Source organism: Equus caballus, chromosome 6 (assembly GCF_041296265.1).
Source record: "Equus caballus isolate H_3958 breed thoroughbred chromosome 6, TB-T2T, whole genome shotgun sequence".
Taxonomy (NCBI): Eukaryota; Metazoa; Chordata; class Mammalia; order Perissodactyla; family Equidae; genus Equus; species Equus caballus.
Genome location: NC_091689.1, coordinates 76,391,238 through 76,413,722, shown reverse-complemented (window position 1 = coordinate 76,413,722; position 22,485 = coordinate 76,391,238). Strand labels below are relative to the sequence as shown.

Sequence of the window (22,485 nt, the reverse complement as noted above, 5' to 3'; positions counted from 1 at the left end):
TCACCCCTGCTGCAGCAGCAGACTAGTTGATTCTCCTTCTTGATTTGGTTTCTTTACTTGGCTCTTGAGATGCCACATGGTCCTGGTTTCCCTCTTACTTTACCTCAACTCCTTTTCAGTCTCTTTTGCTAAATCTTCTACTATTTCTTAACCTCTAAAGGTTGGAGTGCCCGTGGCATTCTTTTTTTTACTATTGTCCTAACCAGTGTGAACCCACAAGTTATAAATATTTCCAAGATGTTATTCCTGGAGGCTCTGGGTTATCACCCCTAGCTTCAGGCAGCTTTGTTCATTTGCCTGTTCAAGTGTACAAACATTATAATTTTGTATGTGGGCCATGACATGAAAAAGACTGAAAAGCAACAACCTGGATGATCTCACCCAATTGCACAGTTTCAAATGCCATTTACATATTGATGATTTCCAAATTTTTATCTCCAGCTCCAACTCTCCTCTGAACTCCAAACTCCTGTATCAAATTCCCTAAGCAACACCTTCATCTGTGCCTCTAACAGGCATCCCAGGCTAAAAATACCCAAAACTAATCTCACAGCACCTTGTGGCATCTCATGGGATTCAGGTAAAATTTTTAAAAAGGAGCAATTCTTGACTCCCCAATCCATCAGCAAATACAGGAGCTAAATTCAATATAATCCCCAAATATGATCACTTCTCATTGCCTCCACTACGTCAACCCTAGTCCAGGCCCCTGTTACCCCTCACCTGGACCACTTCAATCCCCCTCCAATTCCTCTACTTAGAAGCTGGGGTGACTATTCTACATGCAAACCAAATCATATAACTTCCCTGCTCTTGATCATCCATTGCTTGCCCATCAGACTTAGAATAAAACCGAAAAGTCCTTTGGATGACCCATTTAGCTATAAATGATCTGGTTCCAGGCTCTCTCTCCAGCATCACTTCCTTTCTCTCCCCAGCAAACCATGCTCCATCCACTTTGGCCTCCTTACTGTTCTTCAAAACCACCAAGTGTGCACTCACCTCAGGCCCTGTACTTGCCGTTCCTCAGATTCTAATCCTCTTTCCTAGGTATTTTCACGATTTGTGCCCTCACGTCATTCAGATTTTTGCCTGAATACTATTAGAAAGCCCTTTTTGAATCCCAACCAAAATAACATTACTTAACACTCTATCCCCTCACTCTGCTTTATTTTCTTTACAGTAGCTAATGTCAACTGCCAACACAATATATATGTATTATTTGTCTTCTGTCTCCCCAGGAGAAGGCAAGTTCTATGAGATGAGGGGCACACTGATTTGGTTCACTCCTGAGTCCTTAGCCCTTATAACAATACCAAGTATACAAATGCTTAGTAAATATTCATTTAATTAATTCTGAATGAAGGAATGTTGAAAATGTAAATTATATGTTGGCGTGGTGGTGTGATTGAAGAAAACAGAGATAGGAAGCAAGGAAAGTGCCTGGAATGCTTTTACAATAATTAGGTCAGAGATATGAACCAGTGCTCAAAAAGTACCTTGGGAACAGTTTTCAGAAGAAAGCAAAAAATATATATACACAAGATGAAAAATCCAAGAAGAGTCATTTTGATATCTTCTTGGGAGTAAAAAGTAGAATAAGACCCAATCAATCATTATGAAATAACATTCAGGTTGGTAATTAATCATTTTATTCAGCATATATTTATTGCCACCTATAATGTGGCATATGTGCACATAGAGTAATATAAGTTTCTTCTTTGACAAAGAAAAAATATGAAGTCAGAAATATGAGCCTCCCTTTAAGAAGCAAATCAACTTTAATTAAAGGGAGACAATGAAAAGAATTACTTGAGTCAAAGAGTACTTTGTTTACTCAGATATCTTCTTGTACAATGTCTGTGTATTAAGGAGGCTAAATTTGGTTAGCCAACTAAATTTGACTGCTCTGTGCTTTATCATAAGTGACCTATTTCTTTGTTGAGCTTCCTGCCATTCAATATAAAGAAAAGGGGACTTTTTTTTATTAGACAGTATCATCATTATAACAGAGCTTGTCTTTTATGAAATATATTTCTTTTTTTTTACGGATGTCACGATTTGAGAAACGTAAGTAGCAATAAAAAGTAATAATGCCTAGTATAGGCAATAGTAGCAGTTCATAAATTATACTGATTACCTCAGAAACAATGGAATTTAACGTAAATTAGTATTTAAAAAAATATTTTCCTGCCTAGAATTAAGCTCTTTATTCTCCAACACTCTAAAAACTTCAGTGCAATTTCTTGTACTTGAAATATCAATTTGATTTCCTGATACAACTCTTTGCAGCAAGTTTATATTAAATAATAATGCGTGTGTCTGCTTTAAAATGTAAAACAATGGTAAACGTCGTTTTATTTTGCAATGTAGACAACTAACTGCTAGGAAGGAACAGAACCTACTGACCCAGCCTGATTCATGTGGAGCTTATTCAGGTGGAGGGAAGAGCCATTAAACTAGAAATGATTTAATTACACTTAAAGAAAACCCTGAGAGTACTTTGAAAGTGAGTAACATGGAAGCCTAACCTTGGCTGCTGTGAGATTGGAGAATTCAGGGCAGGTTTCCTGAGGAAGAGACATTCAAGCTGAGACCAAAAAGACAAGTGGACGTTTTCCAGGTGAAGCTGGGACAGAGCGGGGGCTTTCTGGCAGAGGGAATAGTATGTGCAAAGGCTCAGAAATGAGAAGGAACATAACGCTCTCAAGGAACCAAACAAAAAGCAGTAACCTAGGGAAGTCAGATCATTCATGGCTTTGAAGGGCATGTTAATGATTTTAGATTCCATTTTAATCTAAAAAAAAAGGAAGAGAAAAAAGAAAACCACTGAAGGGTTTTAAGCAGGGGAGTTATATGACTAGATTTAAACTTTATAAAAAGACTAATCTGGCTCCCGGTGAAAAATAAAGCATTTCTATTTTTGGTAATATAGGGAAACAAAATAAGAAATTTACTGATATAAAATAATTAAAAGTTACAGGATAAAATGTGACATATTCACTTTAAATATATAGCTTGGGTTTCAGTTTCAATTCCTCAATTTGTATCTTCCTGAAACCTCATGCTGGCAGGGCTGAGAAAGTTGGAAGAAGTAGCCACAAAGTATCTCTAGAGTAACACACACTGAAGTCAGATCATAGTGGATTTCTTCAAGATATAAATCCATTAAAAATGAGTTCATGGGGCCAGCCCAGTGGTGCAGCAGTTAAGTTCACATGTTCTGCTTTGGCGGCCTGGGGTTCCCCGGTTTGGATCCTGGGTGCGGACCTATGCACCACTTGTCAAGCCATGCTGTGGTATGTGTCTCATGTATAAAGTAGAGGAAGATGGGCATGGATGTTAGCTCAGGCACAGTCTTCCTCAGCAAAAAGAGGAGGATTGGTGACAGATGTTAGCTCAGGGCTAATCTTCCTCAAAATAAATAAATAAATAAAAATGAGTTCATAATCCAAAACTGCAATACACAAGGAAGCAATCTAACAGAAGCAAATTTCATATGACACATAAAAACATAGGTATAGGACCTCAGGATCTTCAGATAACAAATTATTGATAGACCCCATAAAATAAGTATGCTTAAATCACTTAAAAACATTAAAAAAGAATTAAAATATGAGAAAAGATAAATATATTATTTAAAATGGCCAGGAAGATTTGAAAAAAGAACTAGTAGAACATTTAAAATTAAAATTGAAAATGTAACCATTTAAGTAAAAATTCCACTAATTTAAATTAAATAGCAAATTAAACAGCTGAAGAGGAGAAATAATGTCTGGAATACAGATACAAAGAAATTACCTAGAAGACTGAAGTGAGGAAAAGATGAAAAAGAAGATAAGAGAAATGGAAAATAGAGCTAAAAAAGGTCTAGAATTGGTCTAGCAGGATTTTAGAAGAGAGCAAGACTAGAGAATGGCTGGAAGAGAAGTAGTATTTAAAGATACAGTAGCTGAGAATTTTCTAGAATTGATCAACTATATGAACCATCATATTCAGGAAATGCCACAAGTTCTCAGGAGGATTTTTCAAAAAGGGAAAAGAGTTATCACTAGATATAGCATAGTGAAACAGAGAGACCTTAAAAGCAACCAAAAGAGAAAAGACGGATTATCTACAAAAGACTGACAGTTAGACTGACAGCAGGTTTGGTATCAGCAACAATAGAATCCAAATGAAAACGGAATAATATCTCCAAAAGTCAAGAGAAAACCACTGTAAACCTAAAATTTATAGACAGATAAGCCATCGTTCAAGGATTTCAGGAAACTGAAGACATTTTCAACAAGAATTTCTACTCATTGAAAAATGGATGTACTATAAAGATAGACTACAAACAGAAAATATCAACGATGTTCAAGAAGGAATAGTTAAGTAAAGAAATTTGTAACTGGGTGAGTATATGTAAATAATTATCATATTAAGGGTATAAAAACAAGATGGAACTAAAATACTGCAGAAAAATAACACGTAAATTAGTAAAGTATTTAGAGTTAAGTTGTTTAGGACAACAGTAGAGATATTCATTAACTTTAGACTAATGTTAAAATGTTGAGATTAACCATTAATGGAATAGAAATAGAGTACATATCTCTTGGTCCATAGAGAAGGAAAAAGGAATAAATAAAACATTATCAATTCAACAGCAGGCAAGAAAGAAGGAAAGAGAATGCATAGTAAAGAAAGGTAAGTAGAAAGCACAAAACAAAATCGTAGAAATACATTGAAAATATTAGCAATCATACTGAATATAAATGAGTTAAATTCACTAATTAAAAGACAGAGGTTGTCAGAGTAGATTTTAAAAATCCAGCTATATCTAAAACACACGTATAAAATATAAGGACATAGAATATTTAAAAGTAAAAGAATGTAAAAATATAGCAGAAAAGTAGTAACATAAACAAAGCTGGTGTGACTATATGAATATTAGACAAAATAGACTTTAAAGATGAAACATTATTAGAAGGAAGATATAAATTACATATGAATGAAACAAGTATCTAACAATGAGAGATTTTAAGACAGCTCAGTAATTAAAAATTCAAACAGATAATTTGCAAGGCTATGAACAATTTATATAACAGCTTGATGTAATGAACACGTATAGAACCTTGCAACTAAAAATAGAGATTTTACACACACACACACACACACACACACACACACACACTCTCTTTCTTTTGGCCAGTCAGGAAAGGATATGCCCCATGACCAACATTTCATGTTGTACTGCATTAACCTTTTTGATAAGGTAAAACAATCTACGTCTTGGCTAAAGTAAAAAGCAGCCTGGCTATTTAAGATGGACATAGGAAATTGTTGGGAATAATTCCTTAATCAGGCCTAGTTCTGGAGAATCTTCTAGACCTATCTTAAATACTTCTATGTAATTTATGTGTCTCATAGCTGTTTGATGTCTGTTGTTCAGTGTCTTAAGTACTTCTGCAGAGCTACTGTCCTGACAGGTGACTTAAATGATTCCAGATAAGCACAGGATAGAATCACACCAATTAATGCTCAATCTAAAAATCAGATCTCTACAAACCACATCTTTAAGAGAATCAACAACTTGTGGTAAGATACAGAAAATCCTTGATTATTTCTTCTACAGTTCTGGATGAATGAGAAACAAGAGACAGAATTGAGAATTTAAAGAGTTTCCATAAACTTTTTCTAAAAGGGATTGTTCTGTCACCATGGTAAAAAGCAGCCACCGGAATCAGTTTTAAACCTGTTCAATAGACGAACAATAACTCCCCACTTTTGCAAGTCAACCAAACAGTATCAGCAATCTGCTTCTGAAAGTCAGCTAGTCAGGGACAGATTCACCCCAAAAACACAATATACCTGAAGTGTCAACAAATCACCCACTACCTTATCTGAGTAATTACGTTACTACAACTACAGATGATGTCAACCCGAGCATGCCTTCAAAAGTCCACCAATCCATGAGCTCCATATCGCCAAAAACCCTAGGTAAGGTCAACAGTCTACTCTGCTCTGATATGCTGATCAGAAATAAACTCAACATCACCTTTTTATGTCTGATATTGAGCATCGGTTTCATCATGCTTTGACAAAGTTAGATCCTTATCTCACACCATATACAAAAAGTGATTACAGGTGAATTAAATATTTACACGTGAAGGGCAAAATTTTTAAACTTTTGGGAGAAAATAAGAGAGACAATATTTATGACCATAGGCTAGTGAAATATTTCATAAGACAGGTTTCAATCATCAAACATAAAGGAAAATAAGGATATTCTGATCATATAAAAATTTAAAGACATTTATTGAAATCAACAATCCAAAGTAACATATGCACCCCTATCTTCATTGAAGCACTATTCACAATAGCCAAGACATGGAACCAACCCAAGTGCCCATCGACAGATGATTGGATAAAGAAGATGTGGTATATATATATATATATATATATATATATATATATATATATATATATATATACATACACACAATGGAATACTACTCAGCCAGAAAAAAAGACAAATTTATCCCATTTGCAATAACATGGAAGGACCTAGAGGGCATTACCCTTAGCGAAATAAGCCAGACAGAGAAAGACAAACACCATATGATTTCACTCACGTGTGGACTATAAACAAGTACTGGGACAAAGAAAACAATTCAGTGGTTACCAGGGGAAGGTAGGGGGGGGCACTGGGGGTGAAGGGGAGCACTTATGTGGTGACAGTCAAGAAATAATGTACAACTGAAATCTCACATTGCTGTAAACTATTATGAACTCAAAAAAAACAATTTAAAGACATTTAAAAAGTAAAAATAAAACCTGTGGCCTGGAAGAAGAAATTTGAAATATACACAACTGATTCAGGATCAGTATCCTAATCTATTTAAAAAGAACGAAGAACTAAGACAACCGAGCCAAAAATAAAATGTACAAAGGATGTAAGAAATCAGTTCACAGAAAAGGAAGTCCCAAAGGTCAATAAACGTAGGACAAGATACTTGACTCCATTAGTAACTTGGGAAATGCAAACAGAAAAATGAGATTAGTATTCTACACATACCAAATTGTAAAAAAAGTCCTATAATACCAGGTTTTGGCAAGGGTGTGGAGATATGGAACTCTCATACACTGCTGGTGGGAGTGACATGATTACTACAGAGCAATTTGGCAATGCCAGTGAGATAGAGGAACACGTAGCAGATCCCTAAAGTATTTCATGCATAAGAAAAAAAAGAAATATCTTGGAAGGCCAAAGACAGACAGGAGAAAGCTAGTTAGGATGGGTCTCATTCATTCACTCATCCATCCATTCATTGAGGAGTGACCTGGAGGAAGCAGAGACAGAAAGTAGACGTCCTTTCTAAAAGGCTAAGTTTAAAGCTAAAAAGAGAGAAAAGGAGTGATTGCTAGAGGAGCCTCCCTAAGGTCAAGGATGAGTTTGGCTTTGTAAGATGGGAGAAACGTGAGCATGTTTAACACACATAGGGAAGACCCAAAAGAGGGGCGCATATTAAAGGTGCATCTGGTGGTTAAGCGTGCAGGCTCTGGGATCCCACTGCCTTGCTCTACATAACTTTCTATTTGTGCGACCTTGAGTAAATTTCATCTTCTGTAAAAAATGGCACCTATCTCAATAGGGTTATTGAGAGAATTTCACGAAAAGTATGTAGAACAGTGTATGGAAGATAGTAAACCTCAGTAAATGTTAGTTATTGTTATTTTTATACAGAAAGGAGTTTATTGGTGACAAAGTCCCTGGGGAGGCAGTAGGAAATGGTGTTTCAGTCATCTATTGCTGCATAAAAAACTACTGTAAAATCCAGTGGCTTAAAATACAATTTATTACTCTCTCTCATGATCTTATACACTGAATAGGCTCAGCTGAATAATTCTCCCTTGGAGTCTTATGCTGTTGAGTCAGATGGTGCCTGGGGCTGGAACCAAATGAAGCCTCTACAGAATCAGGCATCCAAGATGGCTCATTCATTTGTCTACTGCCTAGATGTGTCTTAGCGTTTGTGTGTCTCTTTCTGACATCCCCCATCTCTGCCCCTCTTTCTCTAAGTGGCATCTCATGAAGCATGGGCTTCTCTTAGCATGATGGTCTTTGGGTAGGCACACTTCTATGGTGACTTGCTTTCAAGAAGCAGGTAGCAGAAGTTGCCAGGCCAGTTAAAGGTTACATTCAGCCCCACTATCCATTAGCAACATCTGGGGGCGATTGTCAAAGGCACTGATTTGAATTCTGATTGTGATTCAGAAGGTGTTGAGTGATGCCTGACATCTGATTTTTAGCAAGCTCTAAACAGATGGTTCTTATGCACGTCCAGGCTTTGAAATTACAGGGTTAGGAAACTAGAGAAGAAACACTGATTGCCCTCGTTGGTTCTCAGCATCAACCTTCTCCTACCCTTTCTGAACAAACTTCCCTTTCCTTTTAAAGATCACAAATTTCCTTTGTCAACTTAACTGATTCTTCCCTCACAGTGGGAAGATTTTTAGTACCATATTTCTTAAAGGAGAAACCCCCTTTCTTTCTGAGTGATTTAAAACTATCATATCAATCTAATTCAAAGTTAAACACGGATTTCACATGTAAAATATCTTCTTATTAACGAGGCTTTACTTATGAGAAGCATTTTTAAATGGTCAACTTCTCATCTGAATCTCATTTTTCTGTAAAGAAGCATCCACTTTCTATTATCCCACCACCCCCTCACCATCAGACTGGCTTGGTTTCACTTCTATTGACCCGCCTTGAGTCTCTGGTCATTTACTCCTTTTTAAATACAATCAGTGCCTCCCCTTCTCCTCCCTATTGTACATGTCAGCAAACTCTCAAATTATCCCTTTTCTTCACGCGCAAACTTGAGCAGCTGAAAGTTACTAGAGAAAATGAGGTCACCAGGCTGACTGATGGACATTAAAAACATGCACACAGAGCTCAATCATGCCAGGCAATCTTAAAATGTGTTCCCAGTAAATTTACTCTTGTACTTTTCAAAAAATAGCGTTCCATTTCGTATCTACACCTCCATCCTCTAAACCTCCTGTACCAGTTTGCTCCATTTCACACTGTTCTTTTTTTTTTGAGGAAGATTAGCCCTGAGCTAACTGCTGCCAATCCTCCTCTTTTAGCTGAGGAAGGCTGGCCCTGAGCTAACATCCATGCCCATCTTCCTCCACTTTATATGTGGGATGCCTACCACAGCATGGCTTGCCAAGCGGTGCCATGTCCGCACCTGGGATCCGGGCCAGCAAACCCTGGGCTGCCGAAGCGTAATGTATGCACTTAACCACTGCGGCACTGGACCGGCCCCTCACTCTTTTCTGAAGATATAAAAGCTATCCAGGAACGCCAATATCTTTCCACCACCATGTCAATGAACTGCTTGCACTGAACCTTCTTCCCGAGTCCCATGCAGTTACAATGGGGGATGCATCCTTCCTCCCATCGGAGATCCATCCTCCCACAAGTGATCTGGATCCTATCACTTCTCCTGTTCTTAGGGACAGTCCTGCAGTTTTTCTTCCCTTTAGCATCAAGAATTTCTCTTTTTTTACTGGATTATTCCTATCAGCATACAAGTATGCTCAGAATTGATTGCCGCCTTTTTTTTTTTTACTACTCTTACTTACTTCTCATCCCTTTGTAGCGACTGCCTCACTTCTAGACTCTTTTATAGCAAAAATTCTTGAAAGTGGCCTTAACACAGTCACTACTTAACTTTCCTTCATTTCATTCTTCCTATCAACCCTTATATCTAATACTTTTCCATTCTTATCTTTCCAACACTTTCAGCAATATCTAATACAGCTGACCACTGTGCATTCTGGAACCATTCTCCTCTCAGCCTGCGTGTGACACCACATGTTCCAGGTATGGGGGCTAGTTTCTGAGATGGCTCCCAGTGATCCCCAATTCCTGGTAGTCATGCCCTTCTGTAATCCCCTCACCTTGAGTGTGGACTGGACCTAGCGACTTGCTTGAACAGAATATGGCAGAAGTAATGGGATGATACTTCTGAGATTACATTACAAAAAGACTCTGGCTTCCATCTTGCTTGCTCGCTCTTCCTCACACTTTTTCATTTTGATAGAAGCCAGCTGCCATGTTGTGAGCTTCCCTATGGACAGGCCCAAATAGGAAAAACCAAAGGAGGTCTCTGGCCAACAGGCAGGGAGGAACTGAATCCTGCCAAGCACTACTAGATGAGCTTGGAAGCAGGTCCTCCCCAGTCAAGGCTTGAGGTGACTCAGCCCCAGCCAACACCTCAACTGCAGCCTGTGAGAGACCCTGGGCCAGAGGACCCACATAAGCTGAGCCCAGATTCCTGCTCCACAGAAACTGTGAGGAAACAAATATTTGTTGTGTTAACCTGCTAAATTTTAGGGTTATTGTTACACAGTCATAGGTAACTAATACATGGGAGTTTCCCTCAGAGGTCAGCAAACTACAGCCCATGGGCCGAACCTGGCCCACCACCTGCTTTTGCAGGGCCTGTGAGCTAAAGGTGTTTTTCACATTTTAAATAGTTGAAAATGAATACAAAGGATAATAATATTTCATGAAATGTAAAATTATATGAAATGCAAATTCTGCCCATAAATAAAGCCTTATTGGGAGACAGTCACGTACACGCATTTCTGGATTGTCTGTGGCTGCTCTGGTACTGTAACTGCAGAGTTAAGGTGTTGTGACAGAGACGTTATGGCTTGCAAATCCTAAAATATTTACTATCTGACCCTTTACAGAAAAAGTTTTCCACTCCTTCCCCATCTTCTTTGCTGGCTCCATCGCCTCCGTTTTATCTTTAAACATCCTACTCTGTCTCTGTCTCTATATGTATATATAAAACATATAACATTATGCACATTATATCATATAACATATTTTATATTACATATATTACAGATTATACATTACACGTTACTCTTTTTCTGACTATTTGATGTTTGTGCTTCTATATCTAATAAGCTTCTCAAGCTTAACATGTCAAACATGGAAGTTCTCTGCTTCTGGCTTCCTCCAAAATTTGATTTTCTTCTAGTCTTCTCCATCTCAGTTGATGATACCATCATCCACCCAGTTGATCTACCCAGACATTGAATGATCCTTGATTTCTTCCTATTCCTCATCCTGTTCATACTATCCATCCATAAGATCTATATATTTTATTTCTAAAATATATTTTGGAATATATTCAGTCCATCTCAATTCGTTCCCTAAACAGAACATCCATTTCATTTTTTCTTGTCATTTATCACAATCTACAATTATGTCATTTATTTAATTAATAGTGTATCCCCTATCTCTAACTAGAATTTAAACTCCATGAGGACAGAGACCATTTCTGTCTTATTCATCATGGTCTTCACTGTGCCTGCTCACTGTAAGTACAGATGGGCAGTTGGTAAGTATTTTTGAATAAATAAACCTGGTAAACACTTGATAAGTAGTAGCTAGCTCAGAAAGGCATTAATTCACTTTTAAAAACTGTATTTTTTTTTTTGCCTATCTGTAACTACATCTAATAGAAGCAAGCAAATATCTTCCAACTCTTAAAAAAATGGGTGATGGGGGAGAAGTTAGTTCCTTTATTTTATTTTTTTTGAGGAAGATTAGCCCTAAGCTAACATCTGCCAATCCTCCTCTTTTTGCTGAGGAAGACTGGGCCTGAGCTAACATCCATGCCCATCTTCCTCTGCTTTATATGTGGCACACCTACCACAACATGGCTTGCCAAGTGGTGCCATGTCTGCACCCGGGATTCGAACCAGTGAACCTCAGGCCACCGAAGTGGAATGTGCACACTTAACTGCTGCACTACTGGGCCAGCCCCATACTTTCTTTATTTTTAACTAGAGTATTTCATCAAACATATTTTTAGAGAATAAACAGTTGTTATTTTAATGATTGAAGAAATACTGTGGTTTACATAGAGTAATTTATTAGCTACAGTTTAAAATGTATAAAAATCTGACAGCAATGATCTGTATTATCAGGGAGTATGAAATTTTTCACTGCTGCCTCAATTTAAGAATTGTATTAGGCAGAGTAAGAAAAATTCATATAATTAATCAAAATGAAAGAAAAAAACAGCATAGGTATCTAAATAAATAAGTTAATTGTATTATGATGTGGTCTTATTACTACTCACCCCAACCAAAAATAATGCCTCATGTGATAAAATGGAATTTATTGTTTTATATCATATTTTCCTTTGCTTTTATAGCCCAGTGTTTGTCTGTTCTGAGTTCTGACTGATGCAGTATATTGTATCATCAGGATACTGTACTATACTTTATTACTGTTCACAAATATCCAGTGCTCCAACCCTATGCAAAAATTGTATTTCCTCACCCTATTGAATTCAAGCATAGCCACGTGACTTACTTTGGCCAATGAAATGTTAGCTGAAGGAACATGTGCCCTTCGGGGCAGAAAGTTTAAGAGTCAGTATGCGCTTTGCTACACTTTCTTTTCCTTCTACCAAAAGGCCAAAAATGTTTCAGGCAGACGTTACTCCATCAGCTTGAGTCCAAGAATGAATTCTTTGTGGAGGAGAGCTGTAGCCCACCCAAATGGACATAAACCGTCTTTTTTTAAAGATTGGCACCTGAGCTAACAATTGTGGCCAATCTTTTTTTTTTCCTAAAGATTGGCACCTGAGCTAACAATTGTTGCCAATCTTTTTTTTTTTTTATGCTTTATCTCCCCACGTTCCACCTGGTACATAGCTGTATATCTTAGTTGCAGGTCCTTCTAGTTGTAGCATGTAGGATGCCACCTCAATGTGGCCTGACGAGCGGTGCCATGTCCGCGCCCAGGATCCGAACCAGCGAAACCCTGGGCCGCCGCATCGGAGCGTGCGAACTTAACCACTCAGCCACGGGGCTGGCCCCCCGGACATAAACTTTTATTGCATTAAGTCATTATGATCTCGGAGTTGTGTGTAACCAGAGCAGAACCTAACCTATCCCTCTCTTTGACCATTGCATACATTTGCAACAAGTATAGTAAAATCTTACATTGATGGGGTATTGACTAGGAGAAGGCCATTTTGAATTAGTAAGAGGTCAGACTTGTAGAATATTTCAAAGAAATCAAAGCTTATTATTTTCCAATATAACAAGAACCCTAAATTGAGGACTAATTAGTAGTTATATTCTATTAGAAAGGTGAGACATTGCCAGAATCAACCTAATTAAATAATTCAATCTATACATGCAATATTGCAATATAAGAAGAAATGAAAGATGTTGGTGTGTCACTCATGTAAGTGGTGTGCCATTTAACAAGTTCATTGCTCAATGACTGGTCAAGGTGTTTAGGCTAAAGGAAGAAAGTAAGAAAAAAAGGGAGGGTATTTGAGTGATGTAAGGAATGTCACTTGGGAAGTACATCACACAATTTAAATGGCTGACCGTCAAGCAACGCTTTCTTCAGAAGCTTAGTAATATTATTCTAGTTTCCAAATGAAAGCTGCGAATCTCAATAGAAGACTGAGCGGCTAGAAAAAAACTCTGGGGATTAATTTTTGTTTATTTGCCTAAAATGCTTATTACATTTTACACGAGATCAATTTTCACTAGACAAACGGCACTCTAAAGCAAGGAGATTAGCACATCTAAATTTGGTTCAGAGAGCCTGGATTCACAGCCTTAGAGAGGAGCTTGACAAGGGATTAACTTCTCTGTGTGTACTTCATAATTTTGGCAGTAAATGTAAAAAAATTAATGTTTCTCTGAAGGGACTATTTTGGTGTAAACATTGGGGAATATGACAAAATTCAAAATGCAATGTGCATCGTCGCTTTTGTCCAAAGCAGCGATTCAGGTCAAACCAGGAAACTCGGAAGGATTTCAATATGAATGAGAGGCACCTGTGACTTTGAGGACACAGCTAATGAGAAATGGTTGAAAAGACTGCTGCTCAGCAGCATCCAGAGTCATTTCCTCAAAATCTTTCAGTCGTCTCGCATTTCACTTTGGGCCAAGCAGCACAAGTGGAAAAGTGGTTCGAAATGATCAATGAGCAAGTAATGCCAAAGAAACTGAATGGCCTGGAAAGAAACTGGGAAGTCTCCCAGTTACAGAAGAAAGTCAGTAAAATAGAGCTTGAAGGTAGAATGCAGGGCACGGAGATGAACAATGCCTGAGGCATGGCAAAATGATCCGCACAAAGCCAACAGGGCCAGCCAGAAAAGACATGTGCAGGAAAAGTAGGACAATAAGAACATGAGTCCTGCCAGATCAAAATGGAAAACATATTTATAAATGTCTTTCAGAGGTGAGCCAGATTTTTAGAATCTATTTCAAAGACCCAAGAGTATCTGGAGATGGGGTGGGGTGGAGGGAAGGGGAGAATATTTAAGAAAGTCTAGAATTGTACAGAATTTAATTGAGAAATGACTATTGAAGTGGCTGAATGTACCTAACTCGTAACATATTCCCGTACTTTTCTTTCTTTTTTTTTTCTCTAACTCATGGATTAGCATGTAATCCCCCCGAGGCTCTGGGTCGTGAGTGGGTGTTGGGCTGTGGAATCTCCACAGTTAGCAGTTACTGGGAACTATGTGTTTCTCCCTGAGTGACCCTGCACCAGCCGGATTTCCAGTGGCTTACTGAGAAAGCTACAATGATTCCCTTGAATCTTCTCCTTTCAGTTGAGGACACAACCTAGCTCCTCGCAATTGTGTCCTCTTTTCAAAGATGTCTGGTTGTTGGAGCAGGTGCTCAGAGGCTGCAAAGAGAAGTCAGCAATTCATCCTGGAGTTCACCATCCAGAGTCCATATTCCCTGGGCTATGAGAAGCCTTCTCCCTCCAGCAAGCACAGACTCTCCTGCCCAAAAGGAAGAATTCATGGAGGAATAGGGAAGAGCGTCTTCAGACCCATTACAGAGGTCCAATTCTTAGTAAAACTATTCTAAGCATGTGTGCTTAAAAAAGATTTATGAGGTCCAGCCCGGTTGCATAGTGGTTAAGTTCACGTGCTCTGCTTCAGTGGCCTGGGGTTCACAGGTTCAGATCCGAGGCACGGACCTACACACCGTTCATCAAGCCATGCTGTGACAGCGTCACATATACAAAATAGAGGAAGACTGGCATAGAAGTTAGCTCAGGGCCAATCTTCCTCACCACCCCGCCTCAAAAAAAGATTTACATTTGTTGCATTTGTTTATTACTTATAGGATTTGAGGAGGTGCACTAAATGGATAGAAACAGAGCAATCAGAATAAACATAAACAATCTAAAGTGGACTAAGGAGAGGATGTTGCTGAGAGAAATACAAGCTAAGAGAGTTACTGCACTTGAACTCTAAAATTAGCTCAACTTCTCCGCATTCACAACACATCAGGAAATACAATGGGCTGTATAGTTCTCACGGTCTGATAAAACGAAGCAGGCTGGGTCCTTGGGAGAGACAAGGCTTCCTCAGACTCTAAATTCACAGATACCTTCTAGATACCTCTCAAATTTTCCTGCCTCTCTCCATCATCACTGCCACAAACCCAGCCCAGACTCCCAGGATCTCTTATCTGGATTACTTTAATAGTCTCCAATCAGAATCTTTTCCAGATCCTAGTACAGTCTTCATCCCACAGGAGTGGTCTTTTAAAATGCAAACATTAGCTCACATCTCATTGCTTTTTTAATAGTGAGATATAACTGACATAAAACATTGTATTAGTTTTAGGTGTACAACGTAATGATTGCTATGTGTAAATATAGCAAAATGATTACCACAATAAGTTTAGTTAACATCCATCACCACACATAGTTACAACTTTTTTTTCTTGTGCACATTTCATTGCTTTCAGGATCAAGTCCAAAATCCTGAGTACTGCATATAAGGCACAATCGGGCCCCAACCTACTTCTGCAGCCTAACGACAACCTCGGTCCAGGCATATGCTTTTGCTTGGCAGGCTCCGTCCCTTCCTCTCCTCCTGTCCACCTCCCCGCCTCTGTAACAGCTAACTCACACTCCCTATTATTTTACACCTGGCTACCCCTAGGCTACCCATCAGACCCTGAAGGCATTGAGTTTGTGATGATGCTCTCTTATTGAACCAGATCTCAGCATAGGCCAAAGTGGTTCTTTAGGGAATGAAAACACTGTAGCAAAATGGCCTGAGCCTATTTGGGCATTCTCAATTATTAGGTTCTTTTTCATAAATATCAGTAGCATCTAATAGCTAATGAAGCAATTTAACAGATACAGAGCCATCCCCCTAACTCCACTACCAGGTGTGAAAGCGTCAGACCAAATTCTATGACACACTTAAACATTGATGTGCAAGCAGGTACAGAGTCAAATGATATGTTTTGTAAGCTCAATGATGTCCAGCTCTGGGCCCTTTCAAGTTCACATCCTCTATGAAAGATTCACTTGAGGAAATGGGACAGTGTTCCAGTCCCGGGATGCTGCTAACATCATCATTTGTTTAGGCTCAAGATTTCTCTAAATCAGTGACCGAACACAGGACTGGTTCAGAATTAAGTGGGAATGCTTTCCTCCCCATCTTAAACACCACTTATTCATCCCCTGAAAAATAATTTGTAATGTCCATTGTGCTAACTAAAAAACCCTCTGCTGTTAATTGAAGACAAAGCTAACTGCAGGGAAAGGCAGTCTCCTGTATGCAGTCTTTCATCCTCAACTCGGCTACATAAGAATGGGCCTTGGGCTTGGAACACTTCCTTGCCAAGAGGTAAAGAGCCCACACAGCCCGTGCAGGGCACATCACCTCTCTTTGCTCCATCAAACACCCCCATCTCTCTTTTATCTTCAGCCCACTGTCTGTAGTACCTGTTTTTTTCTCATATAAATATATTCATCTCTTCTTTAATCTATGACTCCCTTTAGCTTTTCCTCTATGTTTCTTCAACCTCTACTTCTCTGCTTTCTTACCTTCTATTGGCCTTCAATCATCCACAACCTTGTTTCTGCCTCCCTCGCTCCCCATAAAAGGGCTCTTGCCTGTGTGACTGAGGACCAAGTTACTTCTTTTGGTCTGAGGTATTTACAGAGTTGCATATTGATTAAAGTAGGTGAGGATATGCTGTGGAAACCAACTCCTAAATTTTAACGGCATTACCTAATAAAGATTTAGTTTCTGCCTATGTCATGATTTACTCCTATAAATACTCATGTCTGTTGGCCTTCTAGGTAGTGATTCAGGGACTCAAGCTCCTTTCATCTTGTGGTTCCACCATCCCTTAGGAAATTAGGGTCCTCCGCTGGACCTCTGCATCTGGCAGCTGAAGAGCAAGGTGTGTGGAGGACCACGTGGATTGTTAGCAGGAGACAGAACTGGGGGAGAAATATATCACTTCTACTCTTATTCCATTGGCCATACGCAATCTGCAAGGGAGGCTGGGAAATGCATGGTAGCTGTTTGTCCAGTTGGGAAAGAATCTGGTGAGCATACAGCAGTTCTTTACCAAAGCCTGCCCTTCCTCCTTCTGAAACGTTCTCTCCTTTGTCTTCCATGACATCAGTCTGTCTTGGGTTCCATCTTTGAACTGTGACTGCTTGTTTTCAGTCTCCTTCACAGCTCCTCTTTCTTTTATCCATTCCCTTAATGCTGGTATCATCCAGCATTCATCTCTTGACTCAGTTCTCTTCTCACCACATTATTCTCTCTGGAAAATTCCACAAACAACCAGAATGTCTAACTCCATCTTTTTGTTCATATCCCATGTAAAACCTGCTCCTCATCTCATAAGTCCCCATATTGGTAAGTGGGCATCTACTCAGGCACTAAACCAGAAAACTAGGAGTGATCCTACGTTCTGCTTTATCCTCTGTAATCAAGGTTTCTCAATCACCACACTATTGACATTTTGGGCTGGATAATTCTTTGTTGCATTATAGGGTGTTGAGCAGCATCGTTGGCCTCTTCCTACTAGATGCCAGTAACTAATCCCCCCACCCCCTGACAAGTTGTGACAACCAAAAATATCTCCAGACATTGCCACATGTCCCCTGGGGAGGGAGGGGATCACCACAGTTGAGACCTGAATCATCCAGTCTTATAGATTCAACCATAGCAATATTTATCCTTTCCATCCCATTCTTCTTGCCATTAATTTTATTAAATTCCACATCATTTTGCGTCTGGATTCCTCCAGTTGTCTCCTATCTGGCTGTGGCAAGTTGGCTGATGCAACAGTCATTCTCGACTCAAATATTATTGCCACCTTCCACTAAAGAAAAATGGAATACTTGTTTTTCGGCCTCCCTGGTATGGCCAAGTGACACCATTTAGCATGGCAAACCAGGTTTGTGAAGGGGGTGCCCGTTAAGAGCAAAGGCTTTGGACTCATCCAGCTTGGATTGTGTCTCAGCCTCTGGGAGTTGAGTGACCTTAGGAAAGTTACTTAAATTCTCTGAATCCCATCAGTAACATGGGATAAAAACAGTCCAACTTTATAGGATTATTGTGAAGATAAACGAGTTAACATGAATAAAGTGTGGAGTACTATACCCGACTGAATGGAAACACTGGGTAAACAGTGCCTATGATATGTGAATGGCAGTGATGATGTAATCTCTCTTTTTCTTGCTAATCTCAAAGGTTACTACTTCACATCCTATCCCCAACCACTACTCTCACCTCTGAAGATTCAGTTTGGGGGAGACTTCCTCTGGAAGTTTTCCCATACTTTTCCTTCCAAATTACAAGCCCCTCTTCAGGTGTAACTTGTTTTTCTCCCTCACACATCTGTGAACTCCTACAAAGCAAGGACCAGAACTTTCTTCTCTCTGTATATTCCCAGGACCACCACAAGTGCTCAATAAATAGGCTCAGTAAAGGTCTGTTGACTAAATCAATAAGTGAATGAATACTAGTAGGATACACCAGTCTTGCAAATAACTTCCTTCCCATTTAGCAGCAGGTGATAAAATTGTACATGACATTAGAAAAGAATTCTAACTTTATTAATTTAGCTACCTATGCTCATCTTTGGGGAGCGTGGACCTTACAAAAGCTTTGGACCTAGCTAGTGTAAATGAAAAATAAGTCAACCAGTACACCAAAAGGTGAATTTTTAAAAGGAAATGAATCTCCCTAGCCTGGCAACTCCAGCCAGCTTTTAAGTAAATTGAAGCCAGGGACCAAATTATTATGAGGGAAAAGAGGACAACTCTACATGTGACCCCCAAACTTTGCAGACATCCTTATTCTAAATAAATTCATCTAAATTTGCACAGGAGAGTGGCAATGGGAAGTGTTAACTGACAGAGAAGTCGCAGTCTTAACACTTCATTGACACAGTTTCCAAAATGAGGAGCTTTAAAATTACCTTGTGGTTAAACGGACTTTTGATTACACCTCCCCCCCCCCCACACACACACATGCACTTTTTCACCTGTCCAGGATCTATTCAGCAGACTCTTAATAAATCGAAAAATACACAAATTTCTGGGGGGGGGGGGCGGGGAAGAGCAATTATAATGCTAAGTAATTCAGTGTTCTCATCCCCTTCTCTGCGATGGAGTACCCAACCACAGATGGCTAGGCGAACTTAGGGCTAACTATTCTTCCAGGGGTTTTGGATCCAGCCATCTGTGCCATTTAACCGACTCCGACTAAGATCCCCTTCTCTACACCAAAATTTATTAGATCATCGCTACTGGAGTTATTCTTAAATCAAATCTTATTAAGAAGTGACTGGAAATGAATCCCTAGAAACCGAGAAATTTCTTAAAAGCTCTCCTAGAAAAATTCATTTCCTTTCCCCTTAAAATAGGGTCCACATTTAATATGTAAACAACCCACTCTTTAAAAGGTAACTTTTCATCTGCACGACCACGACAATCTCAATAACACTTGTGACTTTCTCTGATGACGACAGCCCTTTCAAGACACTAACACGTCGTTGATATAAACAGATTCCAAAATGAGGAGCTTTATAATTACTCCGCTCACTTCCCTTGGATGTCCGTTGGTTCCTGAAGTGACATCAACTCTTAAGAGCCAAGGGTCACCCAACAGGTGGTCCGCCGGGCGCTCGCTCTCCAGATGCGAGGGCTGCCAGCCCCCAGGGCGCTCCTTGCCGGCGTCCCCGAGCCCTCGCGCCCCCGAGGCTGCGTGGGCTCCGGAGCGAGGGCTGCAGCTCCACCCGGCCGCTGGGAGCGGGCGAGCGCGCCGGGTCCACGTCGCCTCCACGCCCCACCTCCTCCCGCTACGCATCCCCTCCCCTAGCCAAAGCTGGGACTCTCCGAGCTGCGCTTATTGTTGGCCGCGTCTGTCACTTTGTGAGCCGGGTGACATGAATGGATGAGCTGGACACACCTTCCAGCCTTCCAGAAAAAACCCGTCCGGATCTGCATAGACAGCGGGAGGGACTCCCCCGGCGCTCCCAGAGCCTACGCCGCGGGCCCGGGAAACGCACAGCTCCCCCTCCCACACTCACTCCTCCCATCCCTTAAAAAACGCCCAACCCAAACAAATAATACGGTTCCAAGCCTGCCGGCGTCCTCCGTGCCATCGCTCAGCGCGCTCCAGCCCTGCGGGAGGCGGCGGCGCGGGGCGCGGTGCGGGGCGCGAGCGAGGGGCGGGCGCGTAGCCGGCCCGCGGGCGCCGCACTATGCTCCCCAGCGCCGTGGCGGCCCACGCCGGCGCCTACTGGGACGTGGTGGCCTCCTCCGCGCTCCTGAACCTCCCCGCAGCGCCGGGCTTTGGCAACCTGGGCAAGAGTTTCCTGATCGAGAACTTGCTGCGGGCCGGAGGCGCCCCGCCGCCCGGGCTGCAGCCACCTCCGCCCCACGGCCCGGCGGCCGCACTAGCCACCGCCACCGCCACCGCCGTCGCCGGCGCGCAGGTCCGGCCCCTGCCTGCCAGCCCAGTACCTCTCAAGCTGTGCCCCGCGGCCGAACAAGTCAGCCCCGCCGGGGCGCCCTACGGCCCGCGGTGGGCTTTTCAAGTGTTCAGCCCCTCGGCGGACGGAGTAAGGCTGCCGGGCCGGGCTCCGGGGAACCGGGACTGTACCTTCCATCCTTCAGCCCCAGGTGAGCCAGCTGTCTCCTCCCCAGCCGTGCCTGGCGCCTCCCAGCAGACCGGTCCCGAGATCTGGGCGCGCGGGAGGTGCGCACGGCGCCCCAGCCCCAGGGCGCAGTATTCCGCGCCGGCCTGGGACTTTCCTAGAGCATCTCCAGTTTTAGTGGAGGTGCCTCTTCCAGGGTAAGGAGGGGACCATCACAAATTGTGATTTCCCCGCCATCCCATGCCACCAGCTTCCTCCATGTCCCCTTCCTTCAACAAGTGGTAGTGCTACCTTGATTTTCAGGCCTTTCCGGAGAAACCCTGAAGGCACCTCGTTATGTTAGCCGGAAAGGACAGCCCCAGTCCCGAGATCTCTGAGCTCGCTCGACCAGTTGCGTGGATTTTCCCAGGTTCAGCGTTTCTAACCGCCCGCTCCTGTACCGGAGGCCGCGTGACACCGGCTCCCAGGAAAGTTCTTGGCAAGGAGTTTCCGCGTGGCCCGCTTCGGGGGCTTTTGCCTCTGTTGCGCGGATCAGGACGGTTCGAGAAGGCGCGCGAAGATTTTTGGTGGCAGGGTTGCGCAAAGTTTTGGCTTTCTCCACTCTTAGATTTTGGATCACTGAGGCCGACTTTTACTTCTTGTTGAGCTGCAACAGCTAAATTGTCTCCTGGAGCAGAAAGTCAGTAATAAGTGAGAATTTACCAAAAGAAGGGCAGTTTTGCTTGGCTTGTTGGTAATTCCCGCATAAAACCTGAGTAGTATGACTGAGGAGGGGAGGATGCGGATAGTTTAGTCCAATATTAGCTAGACGTTATGGAGGGGCTGCCGAAATTGGCAATGAAAAAGGGAAAAGGATCTCAGGAGCTGAGATCCAGCTGGATTAATATTTTTTTCTTCTTTTTGGGCTGCGTCCTTAGGCTATCTTAACTCATTCTTTTAATCCCATTGGGTTTGTCCAGAATGACTAATAGACGCTTTTTCAGCAGATTCATTGTCCCGGCAAACTGCCGGATCAAATTTATCGCTAATGTCTTTATAGAATTTAACATGTTTAGAACCTGTCCTGGGCATTCAGTTTGAAATGGTTACTAACAGAATGGAACAAATATAATTACATGAGCAGCGGTCTCATTCGCATAGTGTAAAACCTAAATTCTACGAAGCCTTTTTGCACCCTGGGAGAGGAACAAATACAGTCAAGGCAAAGTTTATGTGCCTTGGAAATGTGGGCCACTCTGTTCTTTTTGAAGTATTAGGAAAATTAGAAGCGTATAAGGCAGGTTCACGTAGCCAAGAGTTAGTAATTAATGTTGTCGTATAAAAATAACATTTTCGAGACAATTTGGTGATTTGCATAACTTATGGCGATTTGGCATCGTAATCATAGAAGTTATTTTTCAAGCATTCTTAAATTGCTCCTGATCGTGCTTGGCCAGTCAACCATGGAAAGTTACTTAATTTTAACCTTTGGAGATTTTACAGATTAAA

The 22,485-nt window shown here is 41.1% G+C and overlaps 1 protein-coding gene and 1 long non-coding RNA gene across 4 annotated transcripts in view; one reads left to right on the top strand and one right to left on the bottom strand.

Annotated features, from left to right (window-relative positions):
* The window catches only part of LOC111773966 (uncharacterized), a 75,351-nt gene extending 53,539 nt beyond the window's left edge, over window positions 1–21,812 (bottom strand). The window contains exon 1 of one of the 2 annotated variants that reach the window (XR_011440049.1): window positions 21,289–21,812. This is a non-coding gene — a long non-coding RNA (uncharacterized lncRNA). Of the gene's footprint in view, window positions 1–21,002; window positions 21,137–21,288 lie in introns of those variants that run through there. The other variant, XR_011440050.1, reaches the window with a different exon arrangement.
* The window catches only part of DBX2 (developing brain homeobox 2), a 39,314-nt gene continuing 37,174 nt past the window's right edge, over window positions 20,346–22,485 (top strand). The window contains exon 1 of one of the 2 annotated variants that reach the window (XM_023643419.2): window positions 20,346–21,022. In XM_023643419.2, coding sequence (XP_023499187.1) covers window positions 20,602–21,022 — 421 coding nt within the window. In that variant the 5' untranslated portion in view covers window positions 20,346–20,601. The remainder of the gene's footprint in view (window positions 21,023–22,485) is intronic. The other variant, XM_023643420.2, reaches the window with a different exon arrangement.